The 17,118-nt window shown below is 40.0% G+C and overlaps 1 protein-coding gene across 1 annotated transcript in view; it reads right to left on the reverse strand.

Annotated features, from left to right (window-relative positions):
- LOC114166203 (midasin) overlaps positions 1–17,118 on the reverse strand; it is a 50,572-nt gene that overhangs the window by 27,521 nt on the left and 5,933 nt on the right. Inside the window, exons 10-23 of the mRNA XM_028050895.1 lie at positions 12,193–12,315; positions 11,957–12,056; positions 11,782–11,875; positions 11,558–11,692; positions 11,424–11,480; positions 5,902–6,078; positions 5,678–5,803; positions 3,840–5,600; positions 3,112–3,176; positions 2,841–3,036; positions 2,629–2,733; positions 2,157–2,453; positions 1,855–2,048; positions 1,677–1,767 (exon numbers count right to left, since the gene is read on the reverse strand). Coding sequence (XP_027906696.1) covers positions 1,677–1,767; positions 1,855–2,048; positions 2,157–2,453; positions 2,629–2,733; positions 2,841–3,036; positions 3,112–3,176; positions 3,840–5,600; positions 5,678–5,803; positions 5,902–6,078; positions 11,424–11,480; positions 11,558–11,692; positions 11,782–11,875; positions 11,957–12,056; positions 12,193–12,315 — 3,521 coding nt within the window. The remainder of the gene's footprint in view (positions 1–1,676; positions 1,768–1,854; positions 2,049–2,156; positions 2,454–2,628; positions 2,734–2,840; positions 3,037–3,111; positions 3,177–3,839; positions 5,601–5,677; positions 5,804–5,901; positions 6,079–11,423; positions 11,481–11,557; positions 11,693–11,781; positions 11,876–11,956; positions 12,057–12,192; positions 12,316–17,118) is intronic.

A 17,118-nucleotide genomic window follows, 5' to 3' on the forward strand; every position in this document is an offset into this window, starting at 1 on the left:
GAATTGGTAACCAAAAAAAGTAGTATGCAAATATAATTACACGCTACAATAATATGAACCACCAATCTTTGGTTGGATCCCCCCATGAGTTCTTTGTTTTCTTTTTGTTTTTAATGATATTTCCATGTGATAGCAAATGATAGATTTCCCTGGGGTGTCAGCCTAGGCTGAGATGCCAAGGATCATAGTGATGCCTAGCATAAGTTTTATATAAAAAATAAAATAAAATATGAACCAATAACCTAAATACACCTAAGTCTTTCGTAATTGTGAGGAGACAATACTTAAGATGAAGATAAATACATTGAAGAAGCACTGATGAAACACAGCAAACCCTTTTCAAATCCATAAGATGAATTCCAAAAAATGATAGAGAAAGACAAGCACAACTCTAATACAAAGCAATGTGAAAGAATATTGAAAGAACATTGAAAGAGCATCAGTCACACGACATGGAATAAACTATTCCTGGAAACCACAATAAAATGCAGCATAAAAGGACATATTACAGGTTGAAAGTAGAAGCACGTAAATCTGTAGGGATTAACAGTTGTTGGATGAAAACCTTGGTTATGGAGTTATTATGTAAATCTATTCCACCCAAAGATGTTTTTAGTCCGTTTCAATACTAGTTATGTTTTTTTTAGATTATGTAACTTTTTACTTTATTTGTGAGCATTTATTTGTTTCTTACGTTCATGGAATCATGGAAGAGTGTTGTGTATAATAGAGAATTCATATAAATGAAGAGGAATAAATACTTCAGGAAAGCTTTCATAATTCTTCAGCAAATTAGAATACTTAACAGAAAAATGTTTTTTCATATTTCAATAACCCAATACAAACGGGAAAAGTGGTAAACTTGTTATATGAACCAAGTCGGAAGCATCCAATTGACTATAAATATAACAAAAACAGTGGGCAAAGTGGTGCCCAGGAGTAGGGTAGAGAAAGAATACAGGATCGAGGTCAAAGCAATATGCAGTGATTTGGATACAGTCTACACAATACAGAGGTTATTTGAGGATTTGAATATTCTTTATGAAGGCAGAAAACTACATACCAACAGTAAATATCCACAAGTACAATCAACGGTCAAATGCAGTATTATTGAACAAAAAGAAGTTTTACAAAACAGGAGATGGGAAACAGTAGAAATAGTTCGATAGCCTACTTCACTGCAAAATATCTGTGTTCAGAGATCACATTATCTACTTGGGAAAAATTGGCATCCGATCTTCCAACTTGCAAATGAAATTTGGATCCAGTGGCTGCATCACCCTAGGCAATGTAGCCAAATCTATTACAGCTAAATTGCATATATTTTTGTCCAGATAAGTTGTTCTACCTGTCTAGATTATCATGTAAAATTTCCAGATTCAGACAAAGTGTCTGGAAGAGAGACCACATAGGGAGGAGAAGAAGCTACCATGTATCCAAAATAGATAAGCAAAAGCTCATCCTAAATCAAGATTCTGGGGAACTTTTTTTGTGTTTTCCTTATTAAACTTCTAATTTTTAGCTTCTCCAAACATAAGATTCACCGTGACATTTCTTTTAAGGGAAATAAGTCTAAAGAATCCATGGCAATTAGCACCTTAATTAACAAAATACCCAAAAACATGCAAAAAAGTCAACAACTTATGACTTTTATAGCAAACTTATGCATAACATACCTCAAAAAAACTTATCATAGCCTCAACAATTAGTGAGAGTCTTTCTTGATATGCAGGACATAAGCTGCCTGTAACTTTAAACTTAGAAATTCTGCAAAAAAAAAACAAATAAGTACGTAATAGAGTTAAATCACCTAAACAGTAAAGATCATACCAAAATATGGAAAATTAAAGGCACCTTTTCAGAGCAATGCCTTGAAGCTCGTCTAGATCATTAACAGGGGGAACCCATATCTCTGTAAATCGATTGCGTAGTGCTGGAGATAACTCCTTCTTACCATAATCACCGCCAGGATTCATTGTTGCAAGAACAAAAAAATTTGAATGTGCAGTAACCTTCTCAAGATTGGTCCCTCCTTTTTCAGCCAAAGACTGCAGCCACAAAAAAGAAAAGAAAAAAAAAAAAAACCTCTCAGAATCTTAGTCTAAAACTGGATAAAGCAGCAAGTTTAAACGTGACAATACAGATATTGAACTTACTAGCATCCTTTCTGGTTCCAACACACTATTCAATCTCTCAAGTACACTATCATCAGCCAATGATATTTCATCCACAAGAAAAAGGTCACCATCTCTCATTGCTTCTACGAGAGGACCATCCTGCCACACAAATATGCTCTGCCACTTTTGATGCAAGCCATTGAGATCCAATTTAATTTGCTCAAGATCCTTAAGTTCTTCTCTGCTGATATCCGAACAAACTTGACCTTCTTTACATTTCCTTATGATAACACTCAGCAGATCAAGAGTTGAAGAAGCATCATTGATGTCAGAAGACTGTAGCAGAAAATGACAAATCAAAATTCCCTTGATCTCAATAGCAATGATTCAGATAGAAGGGAAAAGGGAAGAATAAACTTAAATGCAGCAAAAGTTGAGCATAAGATATATACATATAACTGAAATAAAAATTCTTTGTTTGATCCTAAGAAGATAAAAAAAGAACACTCACAAGGTCCATAGGAAAGTATGTACAACTCTTCAGTTTCTTCAGCTTTTCAATTATCTCTTTATACCCAGAAATTAATGCAGATCTCTCTCGCGTAGGACGGAATCCCTGCGAAAAAATTTATAGTAAGACCTTCAGCTAATAATAGTAATATATGTATTTCTGGTTGAAGTCCTTACAAGAATTACTAAAGGAAAAGGCATGAGAAAACCCACCCCAATAAAATCAGATGTTTCTGTATATTGATGGCAATTCAAGGTGCGTAATTTTAACTGCAAACAGGCACTTAATAACTGACACACAGTAGTCTTTCCTCCACCTGTTTCTCCAACAAGCAGTACAGGCTCACGTAAATTGTAGCAACGTTCCACGAGGAAGTACAACCTCTGCATACCTTTGGTCAAAAGTACACTGCATAAAGAAACAATTAGAGGCATTGAACCAAAGATTTTGGACAAAAAGGGAAAGGCAACAACGAGATCATACCTTTCTAGACCATCTGAACCTCCAAAACCAACTAACAAATTGGAAGAGTTGTCTCTACATGATATCTGAAATACAGTTAAAAAAGTAGGATGAAGATAAATTTAATTTCCGACCTTCTTCTAACCTTTAGGTATTGAAAAAGGCAACAATATGTACTAATCAATCTCAACAGCAAGAATAATATCCAAACCAACACCCAACAACTCAATCCTGAAAGTCAGATGATACCGCAACAATAAATACAATGTATTATAATATTATCATATATTATAATATATTGTAATATTATAATATATAGGTAGAAACGAAAGTGCTGCATTTAAGACCAGATTATATGATTTGTTATATATGCATAGGTACAAACAAAAGTTCTGAATTCAAGTCCAGATTATATGATTTGTTATCAATAACACAGGAATTTGCATATGATGGAAAATATGAAAATATATGGAGTAAAATTTGACAGAACATCATAACAATCGGCTTGAAGCAATTTTAATCCTAGATATAATTTACATAATAAGTTTTCAGTGCTTTGCCAAGGAAAGCATATACAAATAGCCTTCCATATTTTCCTTCAAGTTCACATACTAATTACAAAGTGATAAGATCCACATCTAAAACTATAAAGGCACACAAAAAGACCAGGACAGCACAATAGTAAAGAGCAACTATTATATACTGTGTAATCACAGATGAGCTTAAAACACTAAAAGCAAGAACAATACCTGTTCATACAAATTTTTTGTATTCAGTTTAACCCGAAAGTGCTTTTCCAGAATTTCTTGAACAACAGACTTCTCATCCTCATCCCGTAGCCTTTCTGCCAAAAGATAATAGCCATCTTTGGCCAAATCTTCATTAGAGTTACCAAATCTCTGGGTACGATCAGCCCAACGAAACAAGTCTCGAGGTGTTATAAATCCATGTTTGCCAGCAAAGACTCGGCTACTCTGTCTGTGCAATCGAAGATCCTTCATCACTTCAACCATTTTTTCAGCATGACCTACATAGATTTTACATCTATCCTCCAGAATTTTGCTGAGCTCATTATCTGGAATTTCACCAACATGAATCTCAACAAAACGATTACGAAATGCCCGGGACAACATTTTGCGGCCACCATAAAGTGTAGGTGGATTTTGAGTAGCAAAAAGCATAAAGTTTGGATGAGCTTGAATCCTTTCTTGCAGCTCAGGAACAAAAAGCTCTCTGTTATCATCAAGCAATCGGTTCAATGCCTCCAACACATCAGATGGAGCCAAATTAAGCTCGTCAAGTACAATCCAGTGACCATTTCTTACAGCTTTAACCAAAACTCCTTCATTAAAAACAAGCTTTCCAGTAGTGTCAGTTATATAAGAACCAAGATACTCCTGCAAATCAGTATGTTCATGATTGTTTATTCTTACAAAATCATGACCAGTTATTGCAGCAAGATACCGAACAAGGCTAGTTTTCCCACTGGATGTGGGACCCTGTAAGAGGATGGGATATCTCATTAGAACAGCACGCGCCAAATTGCCAAGATGCTCCTGTACAGTTTTAGTTTGAACATAGTTCCCTGAAGATCCATCAGATTTGGACTTCTCTAAATAACGGGAAAGATGTACATGTGGAGGCATATGACCTCCTAACAGAAGAGATGATATTTTTTGCCTCATAATTTCAGCACTAGATCCATCCAACAAAGAAACGAAAAACATATTAAACCCATCATACAATGCCTTTTGCAATCCAAATTTTCTTTCTGCCTTCTGCATGTACTCCAGAGCACGATAAAGGGACCTTAAACTGTACTGAGGTTTCTGGTTGGCACCATCCTGCAACCTCTCTTCAGATTCCTTTTTCGCTTCTTTATAGAAAGAAACAATTTTATTAACCAGCTTTTGATCCATGTAGCCACTACTAATCAATTGACTAATAAATAGACTTAAATCCTCGTCATTCAAAACATCATCGACAAAATACTCAGTAAATCTACTCCTTAAAGAGAAGGGCAAATCCCGCTTCCCTGCATCTGTTGCTGGATTCATGCAGGCAAATACACGGAAATTTGGATGGCGATGTATATAATCTGTATCACCTCTTTCAGCTAAACATAGCACGCCATGTTCCCCTTCTAGAACACCAACAATTCTTTGCAAGGTTTCTGGAGGAGCCAAATTCACCTCATCAAGCAAAATCCACTCACCCTTTCTAAGTGCAGTAACAAAACTTCCTTCAACAAAAGAAAACATCATCGTTGAAGAAGGATTACTTTGACAGACATTATGTAGTTTTATACAAAATCTCTCCCAAGATTGGATTATTTGTTCTTCTAATGGCCTTTTACGCCTTTTGGAAGGACCAGGTTGTATAAGCTTAACGGACTTTCCAACAGCTATTTGCAATCCTTTCAACAGATCTTCCCCATTCTTATCAATCAAAAACTTCTTTCGATGACTTTCTATATACTCATGTAGATAAGTAATAAAGCCTCCATTATTCTAAACAGCAGCAAAGCAATAGAGCCATTAGCAAAGACAGGACACAAAAATATAAATCAAAAATCAAAAATAAATACCTTTACAGAAAATGTCTTGGTGAAGAGTTCTTTGAACTCTCTATAAAGGGACAAATAGACTGACTGAGCATCCATAGGCTTAAAACCCCCTAGTAAGTCAGCAACATCACTTTGCTGACTAAGATTCTGGAGAAAAAAACCACCATCATGTGTCTCTCAAACGCACTTCAAACACAATTATAAATGACAAAATAAAATAGAAAACAGAAAAAATCGTAACATACAAAAACTGTAAGCTTTTGGCCAAGCCTTAATGCCAAATTTTGGACAATGGTAGTCTTCCCAGTACCAGTTTCTCCAACCAAGAGTACAGGCTCATTATATTTCACAGAACATGCTATCCGCTCCAAAACATGCAAAGAACTACGAATCTCAACAAAAGGTCTTTTATGTTGTTGTAACTGCATTAAAACAAAAAATAGCAATCCCAACAGAAAATGAGACCTTGATAGAATATTAAAGGTGTATGTGAGAAGAAATAAGAACTGAGTTAGTTAGTTAGTTAGTCTGTTAGTAGGTTGTTTGGGAATGAAAGTTTGTTTTAGGAAAAGTATAAATAAGAAGGGGGGTAGTGTTGTAAAAGGGGGTATTCGTTTTGTTTTTGTAAGTGTAAACAGGAGTCATAACAGATCCTGTGAGGGGGGAATTGTTGTCTTTCCCTGGACGCATTCTTTGAGAGAATAATAAAAGTCTATTTCTGTTTCTTTCTGTGTTGGTGTGAGTGAGTTCTGCCCGAGTAGCTTGGGTTTCTAGCTCTAAGAAACCTAACAATTGGTCCGACCTGCCGGATCCAAGGGCCTGTTATCATGGAGGGAAGAGTTGCTGCGTTGGAAAGGTGGACCAGCGAGAATGGGAAGATTATCTTGGAAATTCAAGAAAATCTTCACGAAATCAGAAATATGATTAAGAATAGCAAGAAATCAGAAGAAGGGTCTGAGAAGAGTTCTGAAAATGGGGAGAATTCTGTTAACAACAAGAAAGGAGTTGTAAAGATGATCAGAAAGGAGGAGTCTGATTCTGACAGTGAAGAAGAGGTCCAGAAGCAGTGGATGAAAAGGGTAGAGTTACCAACTTTTGAAGGCAGTGATCCTATGGGCTGGATTGCTAGAGCAGAAAAGTTCTTTGAGATTCAAAATATTTCTCCAAAAGAGAAATTACGATTAGCATTCATAAGTATGGAAGGAAACGCTAGTCATTGGTTTAGCTTCTGGAAAAAGAAATCCAAGAACCCATCTTGGGAGAGTTTTGTCGAAGCTTTGAATAAAAGATTTGGAGGCAAGGATAGGAGTACAGTCTTTGAGAAATTAGCATCCATAAGGCAGAATGAGGGAGTAGAAGAATACGTACAAGAATTTGAAAGATTGGTGGCTCAAATTCCAGATTTATCAGAAGAACAACTACTGGGGTATTTTTTTGCAGGATTACAAAGCCGGATCAGAAGCCAAGTAAAGCCACATGATCCAAGGGATTTAATGAGGGCAATGGAGATCTCTAGGGATGTGGAGGAGTCTCTTAATGAATCATGGGCAGGAAGAACAAACACCTATCGGACAACATCAGCAGCAGACACCAGATTTCAGAGAGGAATGGGTGTGGTATCAAGAACTGAGACTTTTAAAGGGGCTGGAAACTCTCAGTCTTCTCCCAGCAATATGAGTACAGCAAGGAAAGAAGGAGGGGGAACCTCATCTATGGGCTCTAGGACAAGTGGAAATCCAACAACAGGAGGGAGTAAAAACAGGGCAGTCAGAAACTTGCCTTACCCAGAGTACCTAAAGAGAAGGGAAGAAGGAAGATGTTTTCATTGTGGAGGAGCTTTTGGGCCAGGCCACCGCTGCCCAGAAAAAAGCTTGAGAGTGGTAATTCTAGCAGAAGATGAGGAGAATAGTGAGGGCAGAGAGGAGGATGGAGGAGAGGAGAGAATTGGAGTGTTGGAAAACAAAAGAATGGAGCTATCTCTGTTCTCAGCAGGAGGCTTAACGCAAAATAATACCATGAAATTGCAGGGAGATATCAATGGGCGAAAGGTATTAATTTTAATTGATAGTGGGGCGAGTCATAATTTTGTTTCAGCACAATTGGTGACAGAATTGGGATTAATGGTGGAAGATACCCCTCCTTACTGTGTCAGATTAGGGGATGGACACAAGAAGCAAACACAAGGGTGTTGCAAAGATGTAGAAGTTAATTTGGAGAATCATGTTGTTAAAGAGACATTTTTCCTGTTTGAATTAGGAGGAGTTGATGTGATTTTAGGAGTGGAATGGCTAGCATCTTTAGGAGAAGTTAAGGTAAATTGGAACACCTTAACCATGAGTTTTAATGTGGCTGGAAAAGTGGTGAACATTCAAGGGGATCCCACTCTGACAAAAAGAATTGTGACACCACAAGCCCTGTTGAAGGAAACTGAAATTGAAGCAATCTCCTTAGTGTGGGAGTTGGGATTAACCAGTCACGAAGAGGAAGAAGGGGGGAAAGGATTGTCAGCCAAGCAGCAGGAGGAATTGGAGGAGGTTTTGCAGGAACATAAGATCATTTTCCAAGAAAAACTGGAGCTGCCACCAAGGAGGGGGATTGATCATAAAATACCTATCAAAGTAGGTGAAAACCCTGTCAATGTGAGACCATATAGGTACCCTCATCTGCTGAAATCTGAGATAGAAAAACAGGTGGAGGAAATGCTGAAATCTGGAATCATCAGGCCCAGCAATAGCCCATATTCCAGTCCAGTCATCCTAGTAAAGAAAAAAGATGGGAGTTGGAGGTTTTGCATAGACTATAGGGCCTTGAATAAGGTCACTGTGGCTGATAAATTTCCAATACCCGTGATAGAAGAGTTATTGGATGAACTACATGGTGCTACCTATTTCTCCAAAGTTGATTTGAAGGCAGGTTATCACCAAATCAGGATGTATGAAGGGGATATACAGAAAACAGCTTTCCGCACACATCAGGGCCACTATGAGTTCTTGGTCATGCCCTTTGGGCTAACCAACGCGCCAGCAACCTTCCAATGTGCCATGAACACAGTTTTGCAGCCATACTTAAGGAAGTTCGTATTGGTGTTCTTTGACGACATCTTAATCTACAGCCAATCATGGGAGGATCACATGGGTCACTTAAAACAGGTGTTGCATACACTGCAGCAGCAACAGTTCTTTGCAAATAAAAAGAAGTGTGAGTTTGGGAGACAAGAGGTGAAATATTTGGGCCACGTAATATCTAAAAAAGGGGTAGAGATGGATCAAGACAAGCTGGCAGCAATTCATCAGTGGCCTTTGCCAAAAAATCTTAAAGCCTTGAGGGGTTTTCTTGGGTTGACTGGGTATTATAGAAGATTCATCCGAGACTATGGAAAAGTAGCAAAACCATTAACACGTCTATTAAAGAAGGGATGTTTCTGCTGGAATGAAGAAAGCACTAAGGCTATGGAGGCTCTAAAGAAAGCTATAACAACAGCCCCTGTTCTAAAACTACCAGACTTCAGCCAACCTTTTTCCATTGAGTGTGATGCATCAGGCAGTGGGCTGGGTGCTGTGCTAACACAGGACAAACGTCCTATTGCTTTCTTCAGCAAAGGCCTATCGGACACTTCCTTAACTAAGTCCATTTATGAAAAGGAGTTGATGGCTTTAGTTTTAGCCATACAGCATTGGAGACCTTATTTATTGGGGCAAAAATTTACAGTATATACAGATCAGAGGAGTCTAAGGTATTTGTTAGAGCAGCGTATCACCACACAAAACCAGCAGAATTGGTTGGCCAAATTGATGGGATATGAATTTAATATTGTTTATAAAATTGGAGCATCCAACAAAGTAGCTGATGCCCTTTCTCGAAGGGGGGAGAATGAGGAGGATGACAAAGAATTGACTATAATGTCCATACCATTCTGGCAGGACTTCCAGAAGATATTGGCAGAAGTGGAAGAAGATGCAGAATTACAAAAGATCATAAAAGGGCTGAAAGAGAATCCTGGGAAGCAGGGGCAGTATACTTTAGAACATGGAAGACTTCATCATAAAGGCAGGCTCGTGCTATCAGCCAACTCTGCTTGGATTCCAAGACTGCTGGCTGAATACCATACCACATCTACAGGAGGTCACTCAGGGGTGTTCAGAACTTACAGGAGGATAAGCCAATCACTATACTGGATTGGAATGAAGAAGATGGTAACAGATTTTGTGGCTGCTTGTTTGGTGTGTCAACAACACAAGTACCTAGCATCTTCACCACAAGGGTTGCTACAACCTTTACCCATACCCAATGCAGTATGGGAGGACATTAGTTTGGACTTCATTGTCAGGCTACCAAAATCCAATGGGTATGATTCAGTCTTGGTGGTGGTGGATAGACTAAGTAAATATGGGCATTTCATACCAATTAAACATCCTTATTCAGCCAAGAGCATAGCAGAGGTGTTTGCCAAAGAAATAGTGAGACTACATGGGATTCCTGCATCTATTGTTAGTGACAGAGACCCTACATTTTTAAGTCTCTTCTGGAAGGAGTTATTCAGAATGCAGGGAACACAGTTAAACATGAGCACTGCGTACCATCCTGAGTCAGATGGCCAAACTGAAGTCTTAAATAGAACCTTAGAAACATACTTGAGATGCTTTAGCTCAGAACAACCCAAATCTTGGTCTCACTTTCTCTCATGGGCAGAATACTGGTATAACACCAGTTTTCACGGGGCAGCCCAAAAATCCCCTTTTGAAATAGTTTATGGCAGACCACCTCCTTCCATCAGCAGATTTATTCCAGGAGAAACCATTGTGGAAGCAGTAGCACAAGATCTCATGACCAGAGATGAAGCTTTGAGCCAACTCAAGTTCCACCTCGCAAGAGCCCAAGAGCATATGACGAAATATGCGAATAAACACAGGAAACAATCCTCCATCCAAGTAGGGGACTGGGTTTTTCTGAAAATTCGCCCCCATAGACAGGTCTCAATGCCCACCAGACTGCACCCAAAGCTATCTGCTAGATATTATGGTCCTTTTCTAGTGCTGAAACAGGTAGGTCCAGTAGCCTTTGGATTACAACTTCCAGAAACTGCCAGGATCCACCCAGTATTTCATGTTTCACAATTAAAAAAAGCAGTAGGCACTCATCAAGTTGAGAAAGACCTGCCAGAAGGTTTGCAAGGCAGGACCTCTAATTGGTTCCCAGAGAAGATATTGGATAACAGATGGGGACCTATACCAGGGAAGGAAGATGCAAGACCGCAAGTCTTAATTCAGTGGAAGGATAAAGGGGTAGAAACAGCTACTTGGGAAGACGTCACAACTATCCAACAGCAGTTCCCTGACTTCAACCTTGAGGACAAGGTTGCTCAGCCAGAGGGGAGTAATGATAGAATATTAAAGGTGTATGTGAGAAGAAATAAGAACTGAGTTAGTTAGTTAGTTAGTCTGTTAGTAGGTTGTTTGGGAATGAAAGTTTGTTTTAGGAAAAGTATAAATAAGAAGGGGGGTAGTGTTGTAAAAGGGGGTATTCGTTTTGTTTTTGTAAGTGTAAACAGGAGTCATAACAGATCCTGTGAGGGGGGAATTGTTGTCTTTCCCTGGACGCATTCTTTGAGAGAATAATAAAAGTCTATTTCTGTTTCTTTCTGTGTTGGTGTGAGTGAGTTCTGCCCGAGTAGCTTGGGTTTCTAGCTCTAAGAAACCTAACAGACCTTCACCAAAATTGTATCATCATTTAAACTCAAAGTTGTCAACTGACTAGACTGAATACTTACAGGTTTTTCGGTGTACTGCAGGGAAACTCGGCCTATTCTTAAATATGTGACAGAGTCCTGCATTTAACATACAGAATTGAGAAACTGAGGTAGCAAAATTATGAATCAAAGATTGCAATTGCATTAGATAAAACCTGAATTATAGGTTTGTCTAAGGGATACAAGGTCTCAGCAGCAGAAACAGGTAATTTCCACAACTCAGCAATCTCTTTCATTACTGACAAACGATTTTTAATTGAAGACGAAGAGGATGCAAATATGTCAACAGCCTGAGATACAAGACAACAGTTAAACATGAACCAAGTCTAGGAAATATCTTATGAGGAAAATAAAAGATATAAGAACTTAAAAGTCAGACCTCCTTATACACACAAAAACATTGGTTTTCAGATAAGCTACCATCAAGGCTAAATCCTAAACCCGCAATCCTTTTGCACCATTTAAGGAGATCCCTGTCACGGATAATCAAAAGTCACATCAATAATTGAAAAATGACAAAACAAGCACGGTAAAAATATTATTAAATTAATTACCTTAATGAGAACCTGCAGGGGCGGTAAGCAGAAGTAGAACTTCCTGGGTGGAAACCCGCAAATTGAAGCATGGAAATATTGTTTACCGTTTCAAAGGTTTCTGCCAAAAAATGTACATGCATACATCCACACATATCTTCAGCAGCAATATAATAACGAATGCATCACTTAAAGTTCTTACAAAATAAACATGTGTTTGCATGAAACTACAGAATAACAAAATATCATATCAATACCTATGAGTTGGCTAACATGAAGCTCCAAATCCGGATACCTCGCTTTAAGTATCTCTTGCAAGTCTTTATTATCAAGAGGCGGAACCATCACTCTTCTCCAAAAGACACTAAATGAATTTTGACCTTCCAGAACAAAAAGGTCAGCATCTCATTTATAGTCCAAAAAAAGAGAAAAGAATAAAGTTTGTTCAACAAAAACAACTAAGTTTTCCCACTGTGAGGTGGATGGATTGAAAAGTATCAATAGTCTGCCAAATATCTAATAAAAGAAATTTTTACCATATGTAGGAGTAATTAATATATCTAGGCAATCATGATGTGTAGGCTAGGAGGTTGAGTGTTGGATAACCTCTAACCTAGCACCTAGCTGCAGCCTTTAGTTTTTCACCTTTTTTGTATCTCCTTCATCATATATATAAATATCAGGAATAGTAGAGGGAATTCTAATCAAGCCCTCAAACATATTTTGTCTGTTTTAATCTCAACTTGGTATCAGAGCGGGTCGATCCCGCTCTGGTTTCCGTCTGGTCTGTCCATTGGCACTTGTTGCCATCGTCCGCGGCTGTCCGCCGCTATTCGTCACTGTTAATCACCGTCTGTAGCTGTTCACTGCCATAAAACACTATCCAAAGCTACCCACTGTCACTGTTCACAAAACCGTCGCTGTCTGCCACTGTTCCGCCACTGTTCGCCGCCGGCCGCCGTCTCCGACCACCTCAGTTTTCGCCGGCGACCACTGGATCTGGAGCGCCTCTCCGAGCGACAGCCAACCCCACCGGTGCCGGAACCAGCCTCCCGTCGACGCGCCGCCACGCGCCGCTTCTCTCTCCGCTGCGAACAGGCGCGTGCAGCCCACGCGCCGCCTTCTGCTGCTCGGAACCTCACGGCGCCACCTCCGTAGCTCTCGCCGGAGTCTTCTGCTGCTGTTCCAACCCTCAAAACTCCGATTCAGTGAGGTCCAGACGTCACCCTTGCGGACATCTCCCTCGGTCGTTTAAAAATCTCCACTGTTTTTTGCGTTTCTGCGTTTCTACTCTCTGTTTTTTGTTCCCTTGATCAGAAATGGCCTCTGGAAGTGTTATTTCATTCTCTGGAAGTCCTTCCATTACTTCCGAGAAGCTAGATGGACAAAATTACCTCTCTTGGTCCGCTGCTGTCGAGATGTGGTTCCTTGGTCAAGGACATCATGACCACCTTGAGAAAGACGGAAGCCATGTGCCTCAAGAAAAAGCCGAACAGTGGAAGCAAGCAGATTTTCAATTGTGTGCCTTGTTGTGGCAATCCGTGGAGCCGAGACTGTTAATGTCTCTTAGGGCATTCAAAACATGTCACTCGTTTTGGAAGAGGACTCAGAATATCTATGCCAACGATATCCAACGCCTATATGATTCGGCGGACAAGTTGGCATCTCTGAAAATGACCAATCATGACATGATCTCCTTCATGAATGAAGCACAATCAGCCGTGGAAGACCTACGGATGTTTCTCGAAGTCGACGCTTCAGATGAAATGAAGAAGAAGCTGGACAAATACTATATGGTGATGATTCTTCGCGCCATTCATCCAGACTTCAATCACATTAGAGATCAACTGTTGACCTCTCATGAGGTCCCTTCCATGGACACCCTGATCCAGCGTATGATTCGTGTCCCAAAAGTCCCAACACTTGAAATTCAAGAATCTCATGCTCGAGTAGATTCATCTGTTATGGCCGCTACTCGAGGAAGAGGAGGACGTGGACCTAGAGGAGGTGGACGTCCTCAATGCACGTATTGCAAGAGGATGGGTCACACTCAAGAAAACTGTTACTCCTTACATGGTTTTCCTTCTAAGACTGCTAATGTCTCTCAGGCTGACACTAAAGAGTCCAAATTCACTGAGGACGAGTATCAAGAGTACCTACGTCTCAAGTCCAGCAGCCTGACACAATCATCTCAAGCCCCGAGTACTTCAACAGCTTGCATTTCTCAATCCATTGACAGTCACCATTCATGGGTAATTGATTCCGGTGCTTCTGACCACATCTCTGGTAATACCTCTTTGTTCTCAACCATTTCATTTCAAGACAAACCTCATTTTATAACCCTTGCCAATGGCTCTAAAACTTCCTCAAAGGGAGTCGGTCGAGTCATCCTGTCTCCCTCCCTCACTCTAAAATCTGTCCTTTTTGTCCCTAATTGTCCCTTTAATTTAATTTCCTTAAGCCAGTTAACCAAATTGTTCAACTGTTCAGTAACCTTTGATCACAAATCTTTTGTTATACAGGAGCGTGGTTCGGGGAGACAGATTGGAGAAGGATATGAAGCCGGCGGTTTATATCATTTTGGATCTCGTCCACGAGTGTCATGTGTTGCAGCTCCTAGTCCTAAAGTGTTACATGATCGACTTGGTCACCCTCATTTGTCTAAATTAAAAAAAAATGTGTCCTGAACTTAGTGGTCTCCACACCTTAGAATGTGAATCATGTCAACTAGGCAAACATGTTAGATCGCTTTTCCTAAAAAGTCTCTCTCACAATGTAATTCTAGTTTTTCCATCATTCATTCCGATATTTGGGGACCTAGTCGTATTTCGTCTTTTGGTTTTAAGTATTTTGTTACTTTCATTGATGAATTTTCACGATGTACTTGGGTTTATCTTATGAAAGATCGTTCTGAATTGTTATCCATCTTCACATCTTTTTTACACGAAATCAAGAACCAATTTGGTCGAGTAATCAAAATCTTAAGAAGTGACAATGCCAAAGAGTACTTCTCATCTGCTTTGTCTGCAGTTTTAAGTTCACATGGTATCTTGCATCAGTCCACTTGTCCACACACACCACAGCAAAACGGTATAGCAGAAAGAAAAAATCGACACTTGGTTGAAACTGCTCGCACACTTTTGCTTGGTGCTCATATCCCTGTCCATCATTGGGGAGATGCCCTCTTAACTGCATGTTTTCTTATTAATCGGATGCCTTCCTCCTCTCTCAATCATAAAGTCCCTGTCTCCATCTTGTTTCCAGATAACCCTCTTTTTCACATTCCTCCTCGGGTTTTTGGTTGTGTATGTTTTGTTCACGACCTGTCTCCAGGTCTAGATAAGCTTTCTGCTCGTGCTCTCAAATGTGTCTTCTTGGGCTATTCTCGTCTTCAAAAAGGGTATCGGTGTTACTCTCCTGAAACCAAGAAATACTACATGTCTGCCAATGTCACATTCTTTGAACAAACCCCTTATTTCTCTTCCTCTGTTCAAGACACTCATGTCATACAACAAGTCCTCCCTCTTCCTGTGGTTGAGTCCCCTGTCTCTGTCAACCCAAGTCCTACTCCACCTACTCCCGAGCCCCTATCCCCACCTACTGATACCTTCCCGAGTCCCGACCTCCCACACAGGACTCTGACGGATAGCCCAATTATCCAAGAATTTGGTGACTCCTCGACTTCAGATCCTTCTCCTTCGTCTCTTGCTCCCACGCCTCCTGATGAAGGTAATTCTGGTTGGCCCATTGCTCTCCGAAAAGGTATTCGTTCCACTCGGAACCCCCATCCTATTTATAATTTTCTTAGTTATCACAGATTGTCGCCTTTCTATTGTTCTTTTTTATCTTCAGTGTCTTCTGTTCCTATTCCCAAAAATGTGAAGGAAGCCCTTGATCATCCTGGATGGCGACAAGCCATGATTGCAGAAATGCAAGCTCTTGAACACAACCACACTTGGGAGCTCATGCCCCTCCCACCGGGCAAGAAGGCAGTTGGTTGTCGATGGGTATATGCAGTTAAGGTTGGCTCTGACGGTCAGGTTGATAGGCTCAAAGCCCGATTAGTTGCCAAAGGGTACACTCAGATTTATGGCCTTGACTATTGTGACACTTTCTCTCCTGTGGCGAAAATGACTGCTATTCGACTCTTCTTTGCAATGGCCGCCATTCGTCATTGGCCACTTCATCAATTGGATATCAAGAATGCTTTCCTTCATGGTGATCTTGAGGAGGAAGTCTACATGGAGCAACCCCCTGGATTTGTTGCTCAGGGGGAGTCTGGTATGGTGTGCAAATTGCATCGCTCTTTATACGGCCTCAAACAATCACCACGTGCCTGGTTTGGAAAATTCAGCTCCATTATTCAAAGTTTTGGGTTGAGACACAGTGAGGCAGATCACTCCGTCTTTTACTCGCATACTTCTCCTGGGAAATGTATCTACCTAATAGTATATGTTGATGATATAGTCATTACAGGAAATGATATTGTTGGCATATCTCAATTAAAGGAGCACTTGTGTAGGCATTTTCAAACCAAGGATTTGGGAAGCCTCAAATACTTCTTGGGCATTGAAGTGGCACAGTCTAAACATGGCATTGTAATCTCTCAAAGGAAGTATGCTCTTGATATCCTGCAAGAAACTGGTATGATTGATTGTAAACCAGTAGAGAGTCCTATGGACCCAAATCAAAAGTTAACAACTGAAGAAGGTGAATTATTCTCTGACCCTGAAAGATACAGGAGGCTGGTTGGAAAACTAATTTACCTCACCATTATAAGGCCAGATCTATCCTTTGCAGTTGGAGTGGTTAGTCAGTTTATGCAGTCTCCATGTGTTGGCCATTGGAATTCTATCATCCGCATTCTAAGGTACCTAAAAAAGGCTCCCGGGCAAGGGTTGTTATATGAAGATCGAGGAAGCTTTCATGTCTCTGGATATTGTGATGCGGATTGGGCAGGATCTCCTATGGACAGACGATCTACTACTGGATACTGTGTATTCCTTGGAGGTAATATTATTTCATGGAAAAGTAAGAAGCAGAGTGTAGTAGCTAGATCGACAGCTGAAGCTGAATATAGAGCCATGGCATCACTAACATGTGAACTTATATGGGTGAAGCAATTTCTTCAAGAACTTAAGTTTTGTGACATCAAGACTATGAAGATGTATTGCGATAATCAA

The sequence above is a fragment of the Vigna unguiculata genome, chromosome 10, assembly GCF_004118075.2.
Source record: "Vigna unguiculata cultivar IT97K-499-35 chromosome 10, ASM411807v1, whole genome shotgun sequence".
NCBI classification, from domain to species: Eukaryota; Viridiplantae; Streptophyta; class Magnoliopsida; order Fabales; family Fabaceae; genus Vigna; species Vigna unguiculata.